Here is a 22,686-nt window from a genome sequence, read left to right on the forward strand (position 1 = left end):
TGAAATAAGTGTAGATTGATGCTGCATCATGTCAACATAAAACGCTTATAGGACTCCACGTACTTCTCACTGCTGCACCACGACCAATATCCTAATAAGCCTGCCAAAATGTAGTTTGTGATTAGGATTGCACAATAAGGTGACCTATATGAGTGAGTGACTCGTATAAGCTAAAGTGTCGCGAGGATGGATATTTTATCAAAGTTAATATCCAAGTTGTTGTTCACAATTTTTTGAAAAAAAACTTTACACATGATAGCTGGTGAACAGTCGAATAAATCGATCAAATGACTCACAAATTCATAATCGGTGTACATCGTTTTCATATTGAGCATGCTGATGAACTTAATATATGTAAGGTTTTTGAGATAAAGTATGTTGGTGGTGCTAGTAATGGTGGCAGAGACATTTTACTGAGTTGCATTCGTAGATAGTAACCCAAACTTAAACTTTTTAAATAATCTTAAACTGTTTAAATACATAGTAAAGTGTTATAGAATGCCACTTGTAATAAGCCAGTTTATGTGGTTCAACGAGCTGGAGTTCTCTTTGGTGAAGCTCTAGCTGCACTATCTAAGACTCGATCCGTGTCTTAGCATGCTCAGCTAGGCTCATATTGGGTTCGACAATAGCTGTATCTGTACTCGCCATGCAGTTCATTGTGTAAAGTACGCAGTTTACCTCAAATGCACCTTCTTCTTCATTCTTTTTTCCTCTCTCTCTCTTTCTTCTTTTTATACTTTGAAGGAAGTTAATGTGAAAGTTTGCTTGGTTATTAAACATTATGATTAAGTGAAAGAAGGGATTTCATTGTTTCAATCCAAAACCTAGTAAGAAAGGATATCATGTATGTTTCTTTGTTTTATTTTCTCTCATAAATATTTGTTTGATTGTATATAGTGTTTGATTATTATTCTTGCATTGTTTTATAATCTATTTGTGACAATTTAATCGACGGTTTGTCACATATGAGTTATGAAGCCTCGAGTAGCTGAAGCGCCCCAGTTTTCCTCTTGCTTTTAGGGTCTGACTGCTTCGGGATCAGATGGGAGAGGTACACCTATTAGCTGGAAATTCGCATAGCTTACCATTTACAGTCTAGGGAAGCAACATGCACAGGAATCGATCTAATGACGGACTTTGCTTAGTCATGCATGATATGAGTTAATTTTTATTGAAAATTTCTATTTTAGTTTTTTAATTCATATATAATTTTGTTTGTCATTAAAGTTCCTTTTCTTTTTCAAGGTAACCATCGTTGCTTTGTATTTACTCCTGCCGTCATGCGGCTAGGGTTAAAAATTTGGTACTGTCTTCGATTTAACACTCACCGTCCAGGTCGTCTAATCAACAACTTTATGTTTTTCCCTACATCTTCTTCCCCTTCTCCATAGCCTTAGTAACTTTATTTGACATTTACTTCTTGCCTTTGTAATAGAAAGATGTGCTGGAAGTTTAGTTCTCTTTATTAGAAAAAAATTGATCATGTATAAAGAGGAAAAACAAAACATAAGGATAAGGGATGCCAAGCATCAATCGTTAGTTCCTAAGGTTCGAAGCATGGACACAACTCTCTATGGATACTCACACATCTTATACTCTTGAAGCTAGGGGGTTTCTTCCTGTTCTCTTCTAGATCCCTCAATCTAGCCTTCCATCCTCTGTTATCAGAGATTAGAGCAACCTCATCCAGCTCCTGTTTGACACCAGTTGAGCAGACAATATTCAGTCCTATCTTGATCTTTAATCTGAAACCAATCGCTGGAGGATAGGCCTCCTACCTTTTATTAGGAAAGAATGAAGTAGTAGTAAAAAAAAAAAAAATACAACAGAAATATAAGAACAAGTTAGTAGCCTAGTGGGGACGTTGGAAGTGTAATGAACCAGCCCACTCAACACTGGGCTTGGGCCCCTTGATTTGATGGATATCAATCGGCCTCCCAGCAGCTTTGGTTTTAGTCTAAGAAAGATTAAAAACCAGGACAACCAATCACTTAACAATTCATTTGATAAGTTCCACAATATTCTCCAAAATAACTAAACTCTTCAAAGTGCAGTGTTACAATCCATCCATTTCATGGCAGATATGTGCATACATGTGAGACCCATGTCCGAGTGTTGAATCGGCTTTGATAGCACTGTAATGACCTAGTCCACTCCCACACTTGGCTTAGGCCCCTGGTTTTAACGGATCACAACCCTACCTCTAGTAGCATTGGTTCTAGTTCCAAAAAGACTAGGAACTTGAATAACTAATCACTTAATAACTCGCTTTGTGAGCCTCCCAAATTTATACACAATTTTAGCAACGAGAATAAACACCAAACACATTCCTTAATCCAATGAAGCCAGCCAAACACTGCCTCTATTCCTTGATTATGATTAAGTTTCACATAGGCTACCACTGCTCTCTTCTCTCTCACCATCATCACCATTATGTATAAAATGTTCATGCTTTTGACCTCACATGTTTCTTCCCTGCACATTAGCGCCTGTCCAAGCCATATGGATGTAGTGCTATCCTCCCTTTTTAAGGCATTATAGCACTCAATACAGCTTTCCCAAAGTACACCATGAAGCTTCTTTAACAAGCATCCTCTCAGCTTTCATGCATCACCTTATTATGAGCCAACTCCCAACACTTTGGAGCCCACTTTAGGTCAGAGTTCACACCAAATGGTTACATGGTGTTCCTTCTCTTCTATTTGCTTGCAAAGGCAGCATTGGCTGGACATACTTACTCTTTCAATTGCATGCAGGCAATTCATTGATAATCTACATTCCATGCTATAAACAGAAAACCCTTACAAGATCATTATTTCTCCATGCTTCCTCTATCCCTAGGGATATGAAACACTTGCATAGAATAGACTAATTAGGAAGTTAGATTATAATTAATCAAACATAGTTTAACTCCATAAGGCAATGTATTGAGTGTGAAGCAGAGGAGTTCTTTTTTATGCTTTTCTAATGGGGCTCCATAATGCTCTTCTTGTAGTTTACATTGCACCAAAGGCAACATAAAATATGCAGTGGAAAGATGATTCTTACTCCAACCTAGCATGTCAACATCCGGTTCTCCTTGCCTTCCTTTATATTAAAGTCATTACTTTGGATTTGCTTTTATTTACTTTGAGGCCGGCTCTTTTTGAGCTCTCCCTAATTCTCTTGGGGTCCATGTTATCCATATATTTCTATTAGGGCTGTATATGATCTGAGTCAAGCTCGAGCTCGATCAGTTCAACTCGAGTCAACTCATATTTTGCTTAGCTCGAGCTCAACTCAAGTTCAAATCGAACAGCTCGAGCTCCGCTCAATAAACACCAAGTTTTGGCTCAAGCTGGACTTGTTTAAGTTTGTTTACCAACTCCCCATTTGAATTGATCTATTTCTTTGATTTTAAGTTGAAGATTGTAAAAAAAGAAAAAAAAGCATAGATTGAAGGAGCTTACTCGAGTTTAATCGAGTCGAGTTCATGCAACTCGAACTCAACTAATTCATAAGCTCGAACTCGACTAGTTCATAAATGAATCCAGCTCGAGTCGATTCTTGTAATAGCATAAACTAAGTAAAAAAAGTAAACATCGTGTTCGATTCGATTATTGTTCCAATGATGTCGTGAACGTATCGGAACGAGGGGTGCCGTTTCCGATCCCGTCCGTCTGTTCGGCTTCTCGTCGAGTGGGGGCAACGGGAAATCACGGACACTCGTTAAACGAAAAAAAGGGTAAAAGAGAACATGTATTTTGATACATGGACAAAGACAAAGACAAAGACAAAATCAGCCCTGCGTAACTTTAAATACCCCGTTTTCTTTTCTTCTCAGGTTGAGTGAACATCTCCTTCTTTGCTCTGTGCTGCGCTTCTCCCGTGGACAATCCGAATCCGAACTATATTCGACGCTTCTCCTCAGTGTTTTGGTTTGGATCCTCTCGTGTTCTGTTGTTTTTTCTCTCCTCCATCTTCGTCGGCGGATTCTCCCGCCTTGCCATTTCTGGCATCGGTAGCCTTCTCCTTCTTTTATTTTAACGGACGAAGAATTCGGTTGCCGGAGATGATGAAGTACGTTCTGGTGTCCGGCGGAGTCGTCAGCGGGCTCGGTAAAGGAGTCCTGGCAAGCAGTATAGGCGTGGTTCTGAAGTCGTGCGGCTTGCGTGTGACGGCCATCAAGATAGGTCTCTTTTCTTTCTTTTCTTCTACTTCTTCTCGTCCGAGCTGCGCGCAGGGGATTATAAACTGAAAACACAGAAAAAGGTTGTTTCCATCCAGCTTTTAAGTTGTTGATTTTTTGAGGTTGTGGGTTTTAACGTTAGGAATGGGGAATGTTTTGCTGTTTGCTTGTTTTTTAGGAAGTTTTTGGATTTTCTTACCGAAGTCGAAATGTTGCCGACTTCTTGTAGTAAGGAACTTCGCAGTTTTTATAATAAGTTGTTAGTTTATTGTTTTGACAATTTTTATGAGTCGTGCTTTCATTTTGTGATGAGGTTGGAGTGTTCATGTCTTACATGATGAACAAGTATCCATGTCTAACATGATGGTGCTCCTTTTTTTTTTCCTGTTCTTTTTGTGCTTATTTTAAAATTTTATCTTAACCGATTTCAGTTAGGAGACTATTCCTCCATCTTCAATTTTTATATCGTTTCTTCTTTAATTAACGCCATTTTGAAAATAATTTGGTTTCAACCTTAGCCGGAAATGTTGCTGCCATTCAAGTCGACCAGGTTAAGGTTGCTGTTTTTGCTATTTTATGTTTTTTCTCTCGGTTCATGGAGCTGTCTGTTGTTTTAACATCTTTTATTATGTTCGTAGAATACTTGGACTTTTAATCTGCCACATACGGAGAAATGCCGATAAGGCAAAACTTGTGGTCTCCTTTTTCCTTTTTGGCTCTCTATTTCAGTTTGGTTGTCAAAGCGATTGAAGCTAGTGAGTTGCTTCAACAAAAAAATGAAACTATTTATTTTATGATTGGTCGATTCAGTTTAATTTCTTTTGTCGAGAACGTTTTTGTGAGTCTTTAAACGTTCCTGAAAGAAGTATTTCCTGTTCCCCCTTCTGTTGGCTGTTCCTATCTTCGTTCCCGGTTGTGTTTTAAGATGCAAAGTTTGAGTTCTTAACATATAATATTTTTTTAAAATTTTATTTCGAAAAGCATTTTACATGGGTGCCACTTGTCCTTTTGTTCTCATTTTAAAGTCCTAAAACAGGGGTTGGAATCGGTGGATTAAGTTATTATTATTATTATTATTTAAAGTTTTGTCGTGTTGATGATAGAATATTTAATGAGTATGTGTTGAACCGACGGTAGGAATTTTTTCTTTCTGTGACGTTCTTAGTTGCTTCCCCACTTTCATATCCATCTAAAATTTATTTGGAGTTTCTCACAACCCTTATCTCGCTATGGAAAAACTAATTTTCTTTGGGCTTTCGTTCCATAATTTATTTGGGGGAAAGTAACTTTTCTTTGTGCTTTCGAAGTTCTAGCCTAGAACGGTGAAGTGAACCCCGTGATGACGTTGTTTCCTTTTCTGTAATTCATATTTGTTTTCTGGGTCAAGTCATCTAGGATTGACAAAAGCGTGCTCATGGATGCTATTTAGCTGGCAGGATGTGGATTCTCTTTCTTGTTTTTTTAATATAAGAATAATTGGCACCCGACAGTAGGTAATACGCGTAGTTGCTTGGTATGCAAAGCCTTAATGCTTTTTGGCTGAAAAAGCCTGGATATCTTAACCTTTTGGTTAAATGAATGTTGTTTCTGATTCTTTTTTTTTTTTTTTTTTTGGGGGATCCCCAGTCCAGCTTCCTTAGGCGAAACAAAGATGGTCAGCCTGTTTCTTTTTCTGTTTCTAAGATGTACTTTAGCACTAATCTGAAGTCTTTGTTTCTTATGCCAATAGTGGTTGTCCCGAAGCTCCACATTTTTAAGCCTGACATATAGTTACGCTAAGGCTGGTTGAGTTGTGGTATTAGATCTAATTGTCTGAATGTAAATGTCCAACTTGGTTTTTCCATATTATGCTTTCTGTTTTAAGTATGGGGGTAAAAACGAATACCTATCAAACGTTTTTTTCTCTTTTTATATGTTTTCGCTTCATTTGGTGTATCTGTCGGCTTTTTGTGAAACTGGGGACCTTTATATGTGGGTATATTTCTTCTGTCATTTGGTATTTCTGCTATCACACCTATGCCTTTTCATTTGTTTTATAAGCAAATGAGCTGTGAAGCAAGACAAATTCTTACTTTGAACGGAGCACCTTCGTTTTCCTTTAAGCAACCAAAATTAAAGTTAGTCTACAGAAGTCTTGAGCTAGAAGTTTGGACCAAACCATTTCTTTTGCAGCGACCAAACTACCGTGTTTTTATCTGAGTGTCACGTACACTTTCAACACTTGACTTTTTACTGCTCATTATTATTCTTTGAAGTGGTCTCTCAAAAACACATCCTATATTAATCTCGTCCTAACATGTGATGAAATAGGTTTTTTCAGCTTTTGTTAGCCTCTACATAATCAAGTACAATGGGTGCATGACATTTTTTTTTTTGCTTGAATCAAATTATTTTTCTCCTTTCTCACACTGCTCTGAATACCCCATTTACCTTTTCTGTTGCCATGACTTGTTGTGGTAGCATTTTTTTCTGTAAATGCTTTTCATTTTTTGTTTATTGCCTACGATTGCATGTTATTGGCATTTGTAGCTACAATTATTTTTAAAGATCTGAGAACAAATAAATTGATACACATCATACAAGTTTTCAAATTGTAGATTCTGGCTTTCTAGAATCTAGAACAAAGCATGGAGAAGTTCTAATTACCAAAAATTTCATGCATGAAATGACAAGGTCGTAAATTTTGAGTATTTTCATCTTAATAAGCTTTAATCATTCATAATGACCTGATAAAGGCTCTTCATATCTACATTTTCTACTATCATTTTCCCGTCTTTAAATGCATCATAACTCATAAGTTGAACACATTCTTCAGCGTTTGGCTTCAGCTCCACTATAGTTATGTTCTGTCACTTAATAGCAATAAGATCTTCGGGTTATCAAGCCCAAACTTGTTCTCTCGGATGCATGATTTTTTTGGAGGTGTTCAGCATACTTATCTGTGGTCGTACTTGGGCCAGTCAAATGTCAAACTAATTTGGATTCACCTTACTATTATACAGCTTCTACATCGTAGTTTTGTTTTGATTTTTGCTTGATACACTATCATGAGCTAAAAATTTAAAAATACTAGGTTCTTGAAAGGATGCCCATTAAGCAAGTATGTATTGCATTTTCTTTGCAGATCCATACTTGAATACTGATGCTGGAACTATGTCCCCTTTTGAGCATGGAGAGGTGTTTGTTCTTGATGATGGTGGTGAGGTATGTATATAGAGTAGTCACTTGGTTGTTTTATAAGCTGCTCTTGCAGACTTAAATTTTTGGTGCTTTAACATTCTAGCCAGCAGTGCAAAGTTGCATGTTAGTATTTTGGACAGTTTCTAAGCTTCCTTTGTTATGGGTGTTTTGAAGGTTGACCTTGATCTAGGAAACTATGAAAGGTTTCTAGATGTCAAATTGACTCGTGACAATAATATAACAACTGGAAAGATTTACCAGGTATTGCTTGCTTGGGCTTATTCCTAGAAAGCTACAGCCATTTATATTTTGTTGCCAGTTGCCACTGTTGCCAGGTTTCTGCTGCAGTGATCATACTGTCAACTAGTCATAACCTATTCCCACTTGTAACTTTCAAATTGATTTGTTTTCTTTTGCAGTCTGTCATTGACAAGGAGAGAAGGGGCGATTATCTTGGAAAAACTGTTCAGGTCTTGGTCAAAATTAGTTATCATGGTGTTTCTTAGTTAAATATTCTTTCTACAGCATAATTCTTGTATTGATGACTCATCAAGGAATTGCCATCTATTGAACTTAAAGGTTGTCCTTTCCACTTGACAGGTTGTTCCTCACATTACAGATGCAATTCAGGAGTGGATAGAACGTGTTGCCATGATTCCCGTGGATGGGGAGAAAGGACCTGCTGATGTATGTGTCATAGAACTGGGTGGCACCATTGGTATGAGGAAATTTCCTCTTGCTTAACTTTGCTAGTAATATCTTGGTGTATCCATATTCCATGCAAACCACAGAGAGAGAGAGAGAAAGCTTAAAGATCAACAGTGGAAGAAATTAGGAAGGGAGAAGCATAAAAAGGCCTCAGAATAAAAAAATCTGTTGGCCCAACCCGTGTCTACTTTAGTGCCAAAATGGACATTGGAATCAGATAATGATTGTTTGATTATAGACGTCAAGTTCTTTTTTTCATTTGTTTGGTTGGTTGGAGGCTAAGTCACACGGATATGCCTATTTGGCCCAAGTATCTTTGTCAATGCGGGGATACGGGGAAACGGGTGCAGATACGGCATGGATACGTTTTGGATCGGGTCTGAATCAGACCCGATCTGAACAAAAAAAAAACAGATTTTAAGTTAAGTTGAGCTCTTCTCCCTTTCTCATTGGGTTTTTTTTTTTCTGTTTTTCTGATAAATTACTAGAATGATGATATTGATAAACAATGTTTTGTTTGTGGCTTTAAGAGTGAACTATTAATTTAATGTTTTTTTTTTTCAATTTATAATTTTTGATAATATTATATTTGTTGTATCCGCGTATCCGAGAATTGTGAAAATCCCCGTATCCGCACCCGTATCCCCGTATCGCACCCGCACCCATGTGACTTTGTTTAGCATAAAATTAGGTTCTAATATCATTGAGGACCCCTTTTGAGAGGTCTATGTATCTCTGATTTCCTTAGGGATCCCTGCTGGTAGAACACAGCTTAAGAGGAAAAAAGCAAAGATAATTGAACACAACTAAGGGGAGAAATCAAAACTGGCTTGGCTTTTGTGTCCTGTATAACCATGGCTTCTAAATTCTGACAACAAGATAACAAAGTGTGATTCATGTAGGGGACATTGAATCGATGCCTTTTGTGGAAGCTCTGCGTCAGTTATCAAATCGAGTCGGTAAGAAATCTGTTCTATTTTTATTTGTTGGACATGTAAATGTTTAGAATTTTGGAATTTGTGATTCTAATCAAGTTGTAGTCCTTGTAATGGTTATTTTACAGGTTCTGGTAATTTCTGTCTGGTCCATGTCAGCCTTGTACCTGTTGTTAGTGCTGTTGGTGAACAGGTAATTTTGTCTGAATTATAATCTTTAATTCATTTGTGGAGATCAAGTTTCTTCTTGATCATAAATAAGTTTCTGGACTTGGAGTTGCCTTGTTTGGAATTTGGATCAATATTTCCTGCATTTAGACATGATTTTTTTTTTGTTTTAAAAAATGGATTATGCAAATATAAGCTGTTTAAATTAAACTTCTTATTAATGGTATTTTGTAGAGAATTCCTTTCTCTCTTTTTTTGTAACTTTCTGGTCATAGATTGGCTTATGTATGTGCAAGACATGTCTTGTAGTGACATCATATTCGAGCCAACCATGCCCATAAAAGCACTTGAAAAGTGATATACTTGCATCTCATATGGTGGCTGAACCATTTATAGAATGAGACTCGGCATTCTTTGGCCCTCTCCTGACACATTTTAGCCATTAGTTGTCAGAGAATAACAAAAGGTGTTGGTAACTGTCCTTTGAATCAATGGCCATAGTACTTCATTTTTTTCAATATAGTTGACAAGACATTAACCAACTTTTAGATTCATGAACTATTTGACTGAACTACTTTTTCTGCACCATCAAAATAATCCATAGATCTTTCTATCTTTCACTATTGAGTCTGATGTGTCGGTTCACTCTTGCAAGCTGCTGAACCTTCCTCTTTGAAATGTTTCTATTGTTAGTGGTCCAGCCTGAATGTGCACTTGAGAAACACTTAATTAACATTGTTCTATTTTTCTTTATGTTAACAGAAAACGAAGCCAACTCAGCATAGTGTTCAAGAATTAAGAGGATTTGGATTGGTTCCAAACATTCTTGCTTGCCGCAGTTTTAAGGTGTCACTCTGTCTCTCTCTAAGTGGTGCACTGCGGTGCAGGTGTAGCATTATGATTGTTGAAATTGAGGTCATATACATACTTACATACATATATATCAGTGTCACAGATATCGCAATATTTTCGAAAATATCGTGATAGTAACATCAAAAATAAGAAAAGCGAAAAAAAGGGGAAAAAATCTTGATATTTTGAAAAAAAAGGGGACAAATATTTGTCGTGTTATTATCATGTTTTTTCCCGATTTTTTCATTTTTCTATGTTTTAGCATTGATATTTTATGGATTCAAACATGAACTTAAAGTCTTAAACTAAATTATTTTTATCATCTTTATTATCATTAAAACATTCCTTTTATCACTGTTATATAGTTTTATTTATGTTTTCCTATTAGTTTCTCATTTATTTCATTTATAGCTATTGTTTTTTATTTTTTAATTTTTCTGAGTTTTTCCCAAAAAAACAACTTTGCCGTTAAAAACCTGGGAAAAATGTCGCCAGTCGCCATTAAAAAACTGAAAATGATATTTTGACAATGATATATATTAAATTTATGATGCTTAGCAACTTGAGTCACACTACTTGGCTGTTGTCAAATAGTGGATATGGTGATGTTTCTTGTTTCTGTTATTAGGTGTTCCATGAGATCATCCAATTTGATAGTCAGCTGGTTTTGCGTGATGAAGGAATCATCCACATCTGCATTAATATGATAAACTGTCTGACAAATATAGTGCCAAGTTCAGACGCGTGCCATTTTATTCAGGCAGGCTGGATAGTTATTTGATTGATCCTCCAGTGTAGGTCTGATCTTGACTCTAGAACAGTAGTGCAGTGTTAAAAATCAGGCTGTGGATCTGCTTCCTCAAGGGCATAGTTTCATTTAAAAGTTATATGCAGAACCTCCTATATTTAGTGACTGGATGTTCAATATGCCGAAAGGAGTATGGCAAATGATGTTGCATTGGCAATGACACAAATGTTGGTAGCACACACCCAGACATGCACATACAGAATCTGTGGATTGTGTCAACCAACCTTAAGCCATTGGATAAAAGGAGATGTGCAGCTAGGACTGCTTTAGCAAAGAAAAAGGCAAATAGGTTAGGTACTTTCATGAAATGACAAAAGTACACTGAAAAAGAAAAACTTCCTTTTTCTCGATGACATCTCAATCACCTGTCTTGTATATAACAGATGAGGGTTGGTTGGCACAGTTGATACCATTAAGTACTTCAAGGAAATTGCGTTTATGCTCTTCCTTTCTTCCACTTATTGTCTAACCTGAAAGTTGCCAGTGAGGAGCAGCACCTCAACCCCTACCTTCATTTTTTTCCCTTCTAATTGGATAGGAAAAGGAGAGCCTCATTTCCTTTCAAACTGGAAAAAAAAAAGTCACATCCGTTAAGGAGTGGGTAAGGAGTGTCAGTGTTGATATGGATGTTCTCATGCTTAGAACACAGTTGTCATATTTTTTTTAATTTATTTTTTCCTTGGGAACATCAAAGTAATGGTGAATTTCAATTGCGGTTCAGGCTTTTTGAGCTGGGGAAATAAAAACTTTGATCTCTTAGTATTTTACTGCATCTAGTATGCAAACTATGTTTCCTTTGTGTGTTTGACCATCATGAAATGGTGAAGATTGATTTCGAAGTGGAGTTTCTGCAGTTGAAATTTACTTAAATAAGTTGCTTAGCTAGTACTCTAGTACAACTGCCATTCTAAGCTAATAACAGCTGGGTTTTATACAGACCTGCCTGTGTTTGTGTGTGCCTGTATGTGTGTGTGCGCATGTCTCTGCATTATGACCATACTTGTCTCGTGCAGCCATTGGAAGGAAATGTGAAGGAAAAACTCTCTCAGTTCTGCCATATTCCAGTACGGTTCTCGTTATACCATTTTTCCTTTTCGAATTTTCATCTGGATTACATTTTAATAGACGAAGGTAGATTTACTTTATTGCAAATTGTCTGTCTGAACAGGCTAATAACATCCTGACTATTTATGATGTTTCCAACATCTGGCACATACCTTTACTACTAAGAGTAAGTGGATACAATCCTTTCAATTACAATCAGCAAGAGAAGAAATTTTTATTTTTCCATTCCCCTCCTCTCCTTTATGAAATTTTTTACATGGTGGAACATATATTTGCTGGTCATCTTCAAAGTTCAAACACGTATTCTCATCTTACACAAAGCTTTCTTGGTTAAAATTTTGTCTACAGGATCAAAAGGCTCATGAAGCAATTCTGAAAGGGTTGAACCTTATTGGGTTTGTATTCTGCAGCAGTTTGGTCATTTATGTTTAATATTTTGCAACCTAGCATGGTCTTGTGAGTTATAAAATTATTGTCATGGATTTTTCATGTATTAGAGTATAATTGTTAATTCGTGGTTGTATTCTTCTTCTTTGGTATCAGTGATGCTAAGAAGCCTGCTCTGGAGCAGTGGGCTGCAAGAGCTGAGAGATGTGACGAGTTCTCCAGTCCGGTAGATTCATATCTTTCCAAATTATAGAGATAGTAATTTCTTGACGGGCTTATTTAAGGTGATTAAACATTGAATCTTGTGCAGGTTAGAATTGCCATGGTTGGAAAATACACGGGCCTTTCAGATGCTTATCTATCTGTTCTGAAGGTGTGATGACATCCCATGAATATCTAACAAATAAATGCTCTTTGTAATTACCATCATGAACACAGTGACAAGAAATTACCGTGTTATGAAATTCTTTTCCAGCTCCAACATAGATGTACGAAAGAACAGAATCTGCCTGCTATAGGACAGTATTTGGGCTTTTATCACCTGTTTTTCGATCTTTATGAGTTTTCTTGATGGAATGACGATTGTTTTGTAGGTCATGAACAATTGCTTTGGGTTTAGTGAACTGTTTATATGCCCTTCCTTGATCAGTCATACTTATATTTAGATAGATGTTTTGACCATGAATTCATATACCTTGCTGGTAAAATTGTGCTGTACATTTTCTCAAAAAAAGTAGGGGTACCTGAACTTTGTTTCTTCCTGTTTTGGATGTTATTGTTCATATGAATCTTTTTCTTGTTCTAGTTATGACAGGTTATCCCTTTGTTCTCTTCTTTAGAGTCTATTGATGGTTTATTTTCTGGAGATTCTGAAGTGCCATTTTGTATACAGGCGCTTTTACATGCATCTGTGGAGTGCTCAAGGAAATTGGTTGTGGAGTGGATTGCTGCAACAGATCTTGAAGATGCAACTGCCAGAAAGGTTTCTTAATCTAGCTTTATTGTTTTCTCCTGATGTATGCTCTTAGGTGAGTCGGGTGCTAATTCTCATTCTGCAGGCTCCTGATGCTTACGAAGCTGCATGGAATGTGCTCAAGGTGAGCATTTTATGCCCTTTTATGTATAGTTCCACTTCCATTTCAAATTTGTATGCAAGGTTATTCACCTTTTTTTCCTTATACTGACACCGCTCATTGCTGCTCTCCAAACACAGAATGTAGATGGTATTCTTGTACCTGGAGGATTTGGTGATAGAGGTGTGCAAGGAAAAATCCTTGCTGCCAAGTATGCCCGTGAAAACCAAGTACCGTATTTAGGTATTTGCTTGGGAATGCAGATTGCAGTTGTTGAGTTTGCACGCTCGGTATGAATTGCTTCCTATCAGTGGAAAGTTTTGACATTTCGAAAAATAGGCTTCCTAGTAAAATACATGATTTTTGTGTATTTGAATGAACTGCATATTGATATCCTTTGTGGTGAATTGGTTATATTCTAATTGTTGCCTGTTTTACTTACTGTATTTTTTTCAGATTCTTGGCTTGCAAGATGCAAACAGCACGGAATTTGATCCAGACACAAAATGTCCTTGTGTTATCTTCATGCCAGAGGTGGGGGCTTGCATATAAACCTTTCCTTGTTCTATAGTATTAACAAAAGGTTTTACTAAGGCCATATTGAATAGATCCAAATTCAAAGTGTGAATTATGCATTTTTTTTTTGTACAAAGGAGCGGTTTAGAACCGCATTAACTAACTATAGCACGAGGTCGAGCTACACCAATCAGGTCCTCAATCAATCGATACAAATGACCAGGTGGATTGGTAAAAATGGTCACTCCAAAATATCCTTGAAAAGCCCATGAGGCAAGAAAATCCGCACACAATTTTTTAGCGCTTAATATTTGAACCATTTTTACAAGTCTGTCTAAAGGATTTGGAAGGGGAAAATTCTAAACACACCATTCTGAAATTTGAAAAGGTTCACATAAATGATCTTCAAGCTATTCCTATTGTCCTTTCGAACAGTTGACAATTTTGCAGAATTTGAAATTGAGTGGGATGCATCCTTTTTGGTTCCATATTTGCAACTTCTTCATATTTAAAATGCAAGCAAACATGCACTAGTAATTCATTTTTTTCCATGCAATAGGGTTCAAAGACTCACTTGGGAGGCACCATGCGTCTAGGTTCAAGGAGAACATATTTCCAGGTCGCTGACTGCATTACTGCAAAATTGTGAGGACAACTATATCTTTGAACTCATTTTGGCTATCTGTTTGTTTGCAATAATTAGTTCATTGGGGATATGCACACATATTCTAGTGAAATAGATTAGGGGGAAAATGAACCATTACTCTGAGTAAAGTGCAAGTTTTGATATTCTGAACTTTTATGCATTTATCTTTCTGATTATATTTTTCTCTGGTTTTGTGTTGTGTGGTAATCAGATATAAAAATGCCAGATATGTTGATGAAAGACATCGACATAGATATGAGGTAATTTGCTTATTGCATTAAGTCTTGTGATGAATGCAAAACTTGGGAGCTGAGATTTTCTAGCTTGAACATGTTTGCTGTATAAAGTTTGACATGGCATATGGGAATGCATAGGTCAATCCTGACATGATCGACAAACTGGAATGTGCGGGTCTTTCTTTTGTTGGCAAAGATGAGAGTGGCAAACGCATGGAAGTATGTTTTTACTGCCATCATCTTCGTGTTCTCGTTGAAGATGCAAAAAATTTTACCCTCATATTGCGGTAGTTGAAAACAAGGTTTAATTTGATTTGCAGATCATTGAACTCCCAAGTCATCCTTTCTTTGTTGGTGTACAATTTCACCCTGAATTTAAGTCAAGACCTGGGAAACCTTCTGCTGTTTTCTTAGGTAATCTCCCCCCATGATGAAATATTCTCTTTTTTTAGATGTAGTTCATGTTGAATCATTTGATGGGATGTTAAGTTTCTTAATTTGAGTTTGTTGTGGTGGTAAGTTTTATGTTGGAAACTTTCTGTTGGGCTTTTAGATTAGAAGTGACTGTAATTGAGATCCCATGTTCATTTTGTCCACTCTGGATATATTTTTAGATTTTGTGCTTTAATCTGGTGAGGGAGTATAGATCTTCCGAACATGAAACCAGTCTGGTAGAATATGTTATGATCCTTACAACAGATAAGCAAATGTTCTAAGAAGTCAATTTTAGCCCTCAGTCGCAAGGGCTCAGTCATCATATTGTCTGCATGAAGAATTAGATTTCCAAGGAGCCTGTATTTTGGTTTTCTAGATGTTGTGTCAAGACGTATCTAACTCTTTTCTGCATGAAGAATTAGACTTCCAAGGAGCCTGTATTTCGGGCTTCTAGATGTTGTGTCAAGACGTATCTGACTCCCCAAGTTCAGCTTTAATCCCGATGATGGATGACGAGGCATTGCCATTTCTTGAACCTAGTATTTTCACTTGTCAAACAGGACTTATACGAGCTGCCACTGGAGAGCTGTTTACGCATGCACAACTACCAACTCAAATCAACAACATGGCCGCTAAAAGCAGCTTAAGCAACGGAATGCAGGCAAAAATCAAGGCATTCATGAATGGCAGTGCAAAGAGTTCATTAAAGACCAGCCTGTTCTCAAATGCCAATGGCATTCGCACCTGAAAGGAAACTTCTGGAGGCTTGGCAGTAGCCTGCTTCTGTTCTTTTCAGATGTTCTGTGAAGGGCTCTCCCCTTTTCCTGTACAGCCAGCGGATTAAGGTTTTGGGACTTGCTGCCGCCTCCAGGTTTTTTAGACAAGGTTCGGCACTTAGGTATTCTGGTCCCGGCATTTGTTTTGATTTTGTTGGGTGATAATTACTAGTGGGGAGCTCGAGCTGACGTGTGCTGCTTTGTGTGTCCCAAAAGATGGAAGTTGATATATTAGTTTGTGAACTGAAGACTTGGCCTGATGATCAACATTGCTCAAGTTTTGCATGGGGAAATGCCCGCAAGCTGGCCTCGACCGTCCCATCCAACTCTCAGCATGGATCATGTGAACTGCATCTGCGTTCTGACTGTCCGAGTAGATCCAAGGCTGGATGCTAGGAGCACTGAAATTATGTGCTGTTTTATGAGCACAGCAGTGGCTCCAAATTTTGGCCTATTAATTAGCCTATTAGATAAATTTTGGCATGTAATTTTGGATGCTTTCGTGTATTATTTAAACGTCAATGTACTGGGACTGGAGCCTTACTTAAGAAGCTCCATCTCCAACTACCTTTTTGCTAGTTTCTTTTTTAACTCATTTGGCCGAGCAAAACCAGCGCGTATTTTTTCATTCGCATAAAGATTGCTTGTGTCACATGGCTCTGGAGGCTGTCTTATATAGCCCGCTCATTGGAAAAAAATGGTTCAAGGCGAAAAAACAGTATGCTAGAATTTGTATTAAATGCTAGGTTGAATGGCCAGGAGGACTTTCGGTCCACTTAATTGAAAATACACAAACACACGTGAGGAAGGATTTTTTGGGAGAATCTAAATTCTGCTTAGTTATATCAAATTTGGGGTAGTGAATAGAAAGTTATTTAGCGGCTTTTCTTGGAAAGTTCCAAAAGTACGTAAAATCATGGTTTCACAAGGTCAGAAAGAGTGGATTCAACGTACAACGTAACGGATGCAGGCATTGGCTCTCTCTCTCTCTCTCTCTCTCTAAGTGTACAGGTATTCAGGTCAATTAAGATAAGAGCAAGCTCATGGTGGTCAACGGGGGATCTTCAAGCTATCGCTCGATAAAGTTTTTAACGTTGCCTCCTTACAATTTACATTTGCCTACCTTGGTCTCCCGCTTCAGCTTCCTCGGGTCTCATCTACTGTGTGGAACAGGATTTTCAACAAGATGCAGACCAAACTGTCTGTATGGAAAGGACACTATCTTTCTACGGCCGGCCGCGTGACCTTGATTATGCATGTCTTCAGTTCGATCCCACGCTACTTGATGTCTATTCACTTCATGCCCCCTCACGTTGTCAAGCAGATGGAAGACCTCATGCGCTACTTCGTTTGGCAAGACGGCCTCGGCCACCCTAAGAAAACATCTTGTTCGCTGGTCCGTCGTAATTCAGCCCTTGGCACATGGTGGTCTTAGCATCCCGTCCCTTAAGATGCAAAATCTTGCGCTTTTGGTCAAATGGTGGCATGCACTTTTCCATTCTCCTTGTCATTGGACTACAGTTTTGCTATGATCTACCTACCAAAGCTCCCGGGTTCCTACCAAGATTACCAGATCCAGAACTAACCTTTGGCTCTCTTGAATTCCTGCCTTCCGCCTCTTTCGAGATTGGAATGATCCATTCTGGCGGTGATTCTTGGTTTGAATGGGTCTCCACCTCTTTCGGATCATTTTTGTTGGCCAAATTCTATCATTCCCTTCTTCCCCAAGCATTCCATGGCTCCTTAAGGGTGTTCTATGGGATCGTGGTCTGCCCCCTCGTTCTGTTTTGTTGGCTTGGCTTATTCTTCATCGGAAGGTGCAGACTCATAGACACTCTACAACGCCGCCGCGTACAGATTCCTAGTCGTTGCGAGCTTTGCCTTCAACATGTGGAAACTATTGAGCACCTCTTCTGGACCTGCCCTCTTATGCAACATTTATGTCATTCTTTGTGGTACTTTCCTGTGGTTGCAGTTCGGTCCTCCTCACTCCTGCGTGACACTATATTAAGTACGGTTTTCTTTCGCTTTTCTAAGGAGGCCCGTTTACTTTGGCTTACAACTTGGTGGACAGTGTGGTGTGCTCGTAATGATGCCTTCTTCCGTCGTATTGCGGTCGATCTTTGTCTTGGTTAAGAACCATTCCCCCTACCTGGAGGTCCCCTTCCTCTTTGGTTAAGAACCTTTCCCCCTACTTGGAGGTTCCCTTCCTGTACACCTCTTATCTCTTTTGTAAGCCTCTGTCAGGCTTCCTTTATTACATATTTTTGTACCTTGGGCTCTTAACTTCTTGTTAGGATGTGGCATTCTTCTGTAATGTTAATAGATGTGTTGCTGTTCTAAGTGTACATATGATGATCTATTTTTTATTTTTTCAGTCATTAACACTACCTTTGTGATCTAGAAGGTTGATTTAGTGAAGATCAGCTTTTTAATTGTCCGAGTCCAACCTTAATCGAGGTTCTTTCGATGATTCAAAAGTCAATGTTTGACAGCGCATCAAAATTTCAGGCCTAATAAATATAAAAATTCGGTCAAAATGTGTAATAAATAGTCAACTTTCCATGCTTTTGACTACGTGCCACACATTTATGTGTTCAGATCAGGGGAAAAACAACTCACATATATTGTGAGAATCAAACTAGCTTTTCTATGATGGACTATTTGACACAATATATGGACTTCGAGGGCTTTTCCATTTACTTTTAAGAACTAATCACGGGGATTTGTTACTCTACATATTTTTAATAGTCGGCCGTTGGAGTTTCGGGTTACGTGTGCCCATGATCTTTAAAATCTACCAATATCAATAGCTTGTGTATAAATTGTGCTTGGCCCACATTTTTGTGTGCCTATATGTCTAACCCATTTAAACCATACGCTAAAACATAGCAGGGAAAGAAGTAGGCATGTAGGCACGCAAAGTAGAAAAGAGAATTCCTGCTTTCCTCAATGTTTTAACACATGCGAATATGTAGTCACACAAGCATACACGTGTAGATTTCTAGATAAAGAACCATGCACAACATTTTCCAAAGAGACAGATGTAGACAAAGTTCAGAAGAAACCACTGGCGGAGCCACATACTGCCCGCACCAGCTTCTTATTTTTTTTTCATTTTTACATGAAGATCATTCAATTGTTATACATGTAACTACCCCTTTAAGTATGAAAACCTTTGAATTAGTGCTCTTCAGAAAATTTTTCTAGCTCCGCCATTGGAAGAAACCGATATCATGGAGCTAATAGAGGGGAGACCAAAGTGAAGCGACTTAAGCCCACGGGGGCTTCGTTGATCCAGCAGCCGCAGCCACCATTGGAAGAAACCGATATCATGGAGCTCATAGAGGCGAGACCAAAGTGAAGCGACTTAAGCCCACGGGGGCTTCGTTGATCCAGCAGCCGCAGCCGCCATTGGAAGAAACCGATATCATGGAGCTCATAGAGGCGAGACCAAAGTGAAGCGACTTAAGCCCACGGGGGCTTCGTTGATCCAGCAGCCGTAGGTTATTCGGTTAAATGACTTCTTGTTGCAGCAGCTTGGTGCCAGCAAGAGAATAAGAAGCAGTTTGTACAATTGAGGCACAAGATGAAGTACCAGCAAGAGCTTCCATACATCCGAAAGCAAATCCAATTCCAAGTTCGAGATGCACCGAGCAGCAACATAGCCCTAATCTGTATACAATACGGACCTTGTACCCTGTTTTGCGGATGGGAAAACTACTCAACGTAATAAGAATATTACTGTTGCAGTAAAGTCATCCTCTTATGGTGCGAGAACCATCGTTACTTGACTAGTTCGTCAAAGGATGTACACATCGAGCAAGATAAGATTGCACCCGTTTCTTCTTTATACATAAGCTAACCAGGAAAGGAACAAAAACTTTAGGCTAGTCGTTCTTAGTTTTAATCTTAGTTTACAGTCCCACGTAAGGGTTCATTAATTTACGTATCAACTATTATTTCTATATCCCTTGCATAAATTTTGAAGACACTTCCATGCTCGTTAATTACAAGATAACTTCACAACTCCAAGAGAAGAAAAGTCTCATGGCCCAGAACTCTCTAAGGACAAAACCACTTAATGGCCTGTCCTGCGGGAGACAAGCCTTAGGTAAGGGCCTCACTGCTTGCCATTCCTTTCAAAGACAGCACCACATTAAAGCTCTCATAAGATTGTAGATCAGTCTGCTTTTTTACAGAAGCGAATCCTTTCTTTCTCTTTTTCCTAGAACAAACCAGTGACATGCTCCCCATAGGGAGACAAATCTGCCAGGGAACAAGTCATTAAGAGAATGTCGTTCTTTACAGTTACGCATCAAACTTTCGGCTACGAATGCTTGATCAAACTATCCAAAGCAAAGATCACATCAATGGGTGTATATTATTTATATATCATACTATAGTTGGAGAATCAAATGCCTTTCTTTCACCTCAACTTTGATATGTTCCGAGCAACGGTAACTGATCGCATGCATATATTGATATGATATTTCTATGTTGCTTCAGTCGCTAGTTTCTTGGTTTTAATTTTTTTTTAAAAATTCTGTAACTCAATACTTAAAGTCATAAAAATAAAAAATGGGTGGGTTAAAAAGCATGACATATTTTGTGCATAATATATGGAGAAAAACAAAATATTTCCTAACACGTGGCGCTTAGAGAAAAAAGAAAATACTTATATGGGAAAAAATTGTAGTCATATTTTTTAAAAATGTTAATCATCTAGCCCAACAAAAAATTCCTAGCTCTGCTCCTGATAATAAGAATAACATTATTATTATTGTTGTTAATTTCACTGAAATTCTATATTTATTTGCCACGTAACATAGGAGAATCGATCTTCTTTCGGTTGATATGATACAAAGTTGCCTTGAATGTTCTTCTTGTGCATCTAGCAACGCTTCCGGCGGTTTAACCCTTGTTTTTATGCTGCATGCCAATTTCCGTACGTTGGCACAGAAGACCAAGAATTTTTTTTCTTTAGACCTACGATATTTTGATGTTGGAAAGTTGAAGACTTCTCTTATTCCTCGACTGAAAAATTTAGTTTTCATAAGATCGACGGATCATGTTATGTCCATTCCTAAAACTAGTATGAATATTTGTTGAATATAGGTTTCTCAACATTGGAGATCAATATCTTTTAAACTGTCTAATCATACGTTCAAATTTCGGTTACGTCGATAAGGAAAGGTAGAGTTCGATCTTTTTCCGATGACATAGCTAAACCATCCGGATATGCATGCAATATATTGTTTTCTCTCCATCTCTCCTCTCTCATCTTATCATTCCTTAACTTTCTATAACTTTGTTTCATTAGACCTCTATTATTTATTTCCCACGCGAGTTCCAATTACCTCAGCGCAAAAACATCATGCATGCTTGAGATCGGGACGCAACCTTTTAGGGAAATGGGCTCTTTCTGGGAACTTTATATTAACGAAATAGTGCTAGGATGACAGGCTAAAGTAAAGCATTCAGGTTTCCCAACCTAAAGCAATTTAGTTCTTGAGAGTTTGCTATACACGCAAGAACAATACATCCATGTAACTGGTGCACTAAAAAGTAATGAGCATTTGTATGTATGTATATGAACGGAGTTAGGGGGCCGGCAGGGGCTTTGTCCCCCTTAAAAAAAAAAATAAAACTTATATGTGAATTTTAAAATTTTTTATTTTATCCTATATTATATTCCCGCTCTGTTAAATTTTTAAAACTATAATTTGACCCTCTTATATGTATGATCAGAGATACAAAGGTCGGCGTCAGCCAAGCAATAATCAGTGAGAAAAGAGTTGACTTTTAGCGTATGAGTGACCCATATATCATGAATGTCGGTCGTTTACTGGGAAAACAATATATCCAAGGTAGAAGTGTTAAAGAGATGGCAAATTAATTTGCTGTTAATGGCACAAAGAACATGCGACGTATATAGAAGAAAATATCGCCAAGTGAGAACCAAAATTTCTACATTTATAATATCGACTATGTAAAGCTTAAAGCACATGAATGCCTGCGCGAGGAACCCACTGCCTTGGGCTTCAAATTTACATATCTGTCTACTTCACCGCTAAAACCTTGGGACTATAAAAAACGAGAAAAGGGGGAAAAGAGCTAAAAGAAATGCTCCTGTATGGACACAGACGGGGAACTCCGCACACCAAATTCATTATGTAACTAAAAATTGATGTAACGAGTGCTTGATTCCTCATATATAAGTAAAAAAGAATGGATGGAATTTCTTGACTATAAAGAGCTCATCTTTCGTCGATAATTATCATTTATATCTGATCAATTTATAGGAAGTTGAGTTTGATCGATGAAACCGATGTACGTATATTTTTTATTTGCTTGAAATAAGGCAGAATTATGAGCTTAATTTGAGGTGCGGTGGCGAACCTAACTAGGGTAAGAAGCAAGGGAAAAGAGAAGTTTATAGAGACAAACAATTAAGTGGCAATATTTGGTTGAATTGAGTCACAGACTAATGCTACCAAGCACATTCAACAAGCCAAATTCAATGAGATCTTTAGTTCACAGAGCTACGAGCATGAAAATACCTCGTTGAGCATGATCTATGTGCTCTAAGTATATACAATTAGAAACTTTTTAAAGCATTCTAAAAGTTGATTAAACCCCAAAAGAGAAAAAGGAAAGGAAAAAAGAAGAAAATAACCTGCGCTTCCCAAGAGAGTGAACAACTTAGAGAACTAGATAGCATCAATCT

The 22,686-nt window shown here is 37.8% G+C and overlaps 1 protein-coding gene across 1 annotated transcript; it reads left to right on the forward strand.

Annotated features, from left to right (window-relative positions):
• Window positions 1-3,826: 3,826 nt before the first annotated feature.
• On the forward strand, window positions 3,827-16,551 carry LOC116260409 (uncharacterized). Its single transcript, XM_031638736.2, has 22 exons — window positions 3,827-4,175; window positions 7,296-7,375; window positions 7,526-7,612; window positions 7,771-7,821; window positions 7,952-8,069; window positions 8,962-9,018; window positions 9,123-9,187; window positions 9,925-10,008; window positions 11,836-11,886; window positions 11,991-12,053; window positions 12,236-12,282; window positions 12,431-12,500; window positions 12,585-12,647; window positions 13,167-13,256; window positions 13,333-13,371; window positions 13,488-13,637; window positions 13,804-13,881; window positions 14,423-14,508; window positions 14,721-14,769; window positions 14,884-14,964; window positions 15,066-15,159; window positions 15,741-16,551. Exons 1-22 carry the CDS (start codon window positions 4,055-4,057, stop codon window positions 15,926-15,928), a joined length of 1,812 nt encoding a protein of 603 aa, XP_031494596.1. The 5' UTR covers window positions 3,827-4,054; the 3' UTR covers window positions 15,929-16,551.
• The last annotated feature ends 6,135 nt before the right edge of the window (window positions 16,552-22,686 follow it).

Source organism: Nymphaea colorata, chromosome 9 (genome assembly GCF_008831285.2).
Source record: "Nymphaea colorata isolate Beijing-Zhang1983 chromosome 9, ASM883128v2, whole genome shotgun sequence".
Taxonomy (NCBI): Eukaryota; Viridiplantae; Streptophyta; class Magnoliopsida; order Nymphaeales; family Nymphaeaceae; genus Nymphaea; species Nymphaea colorata.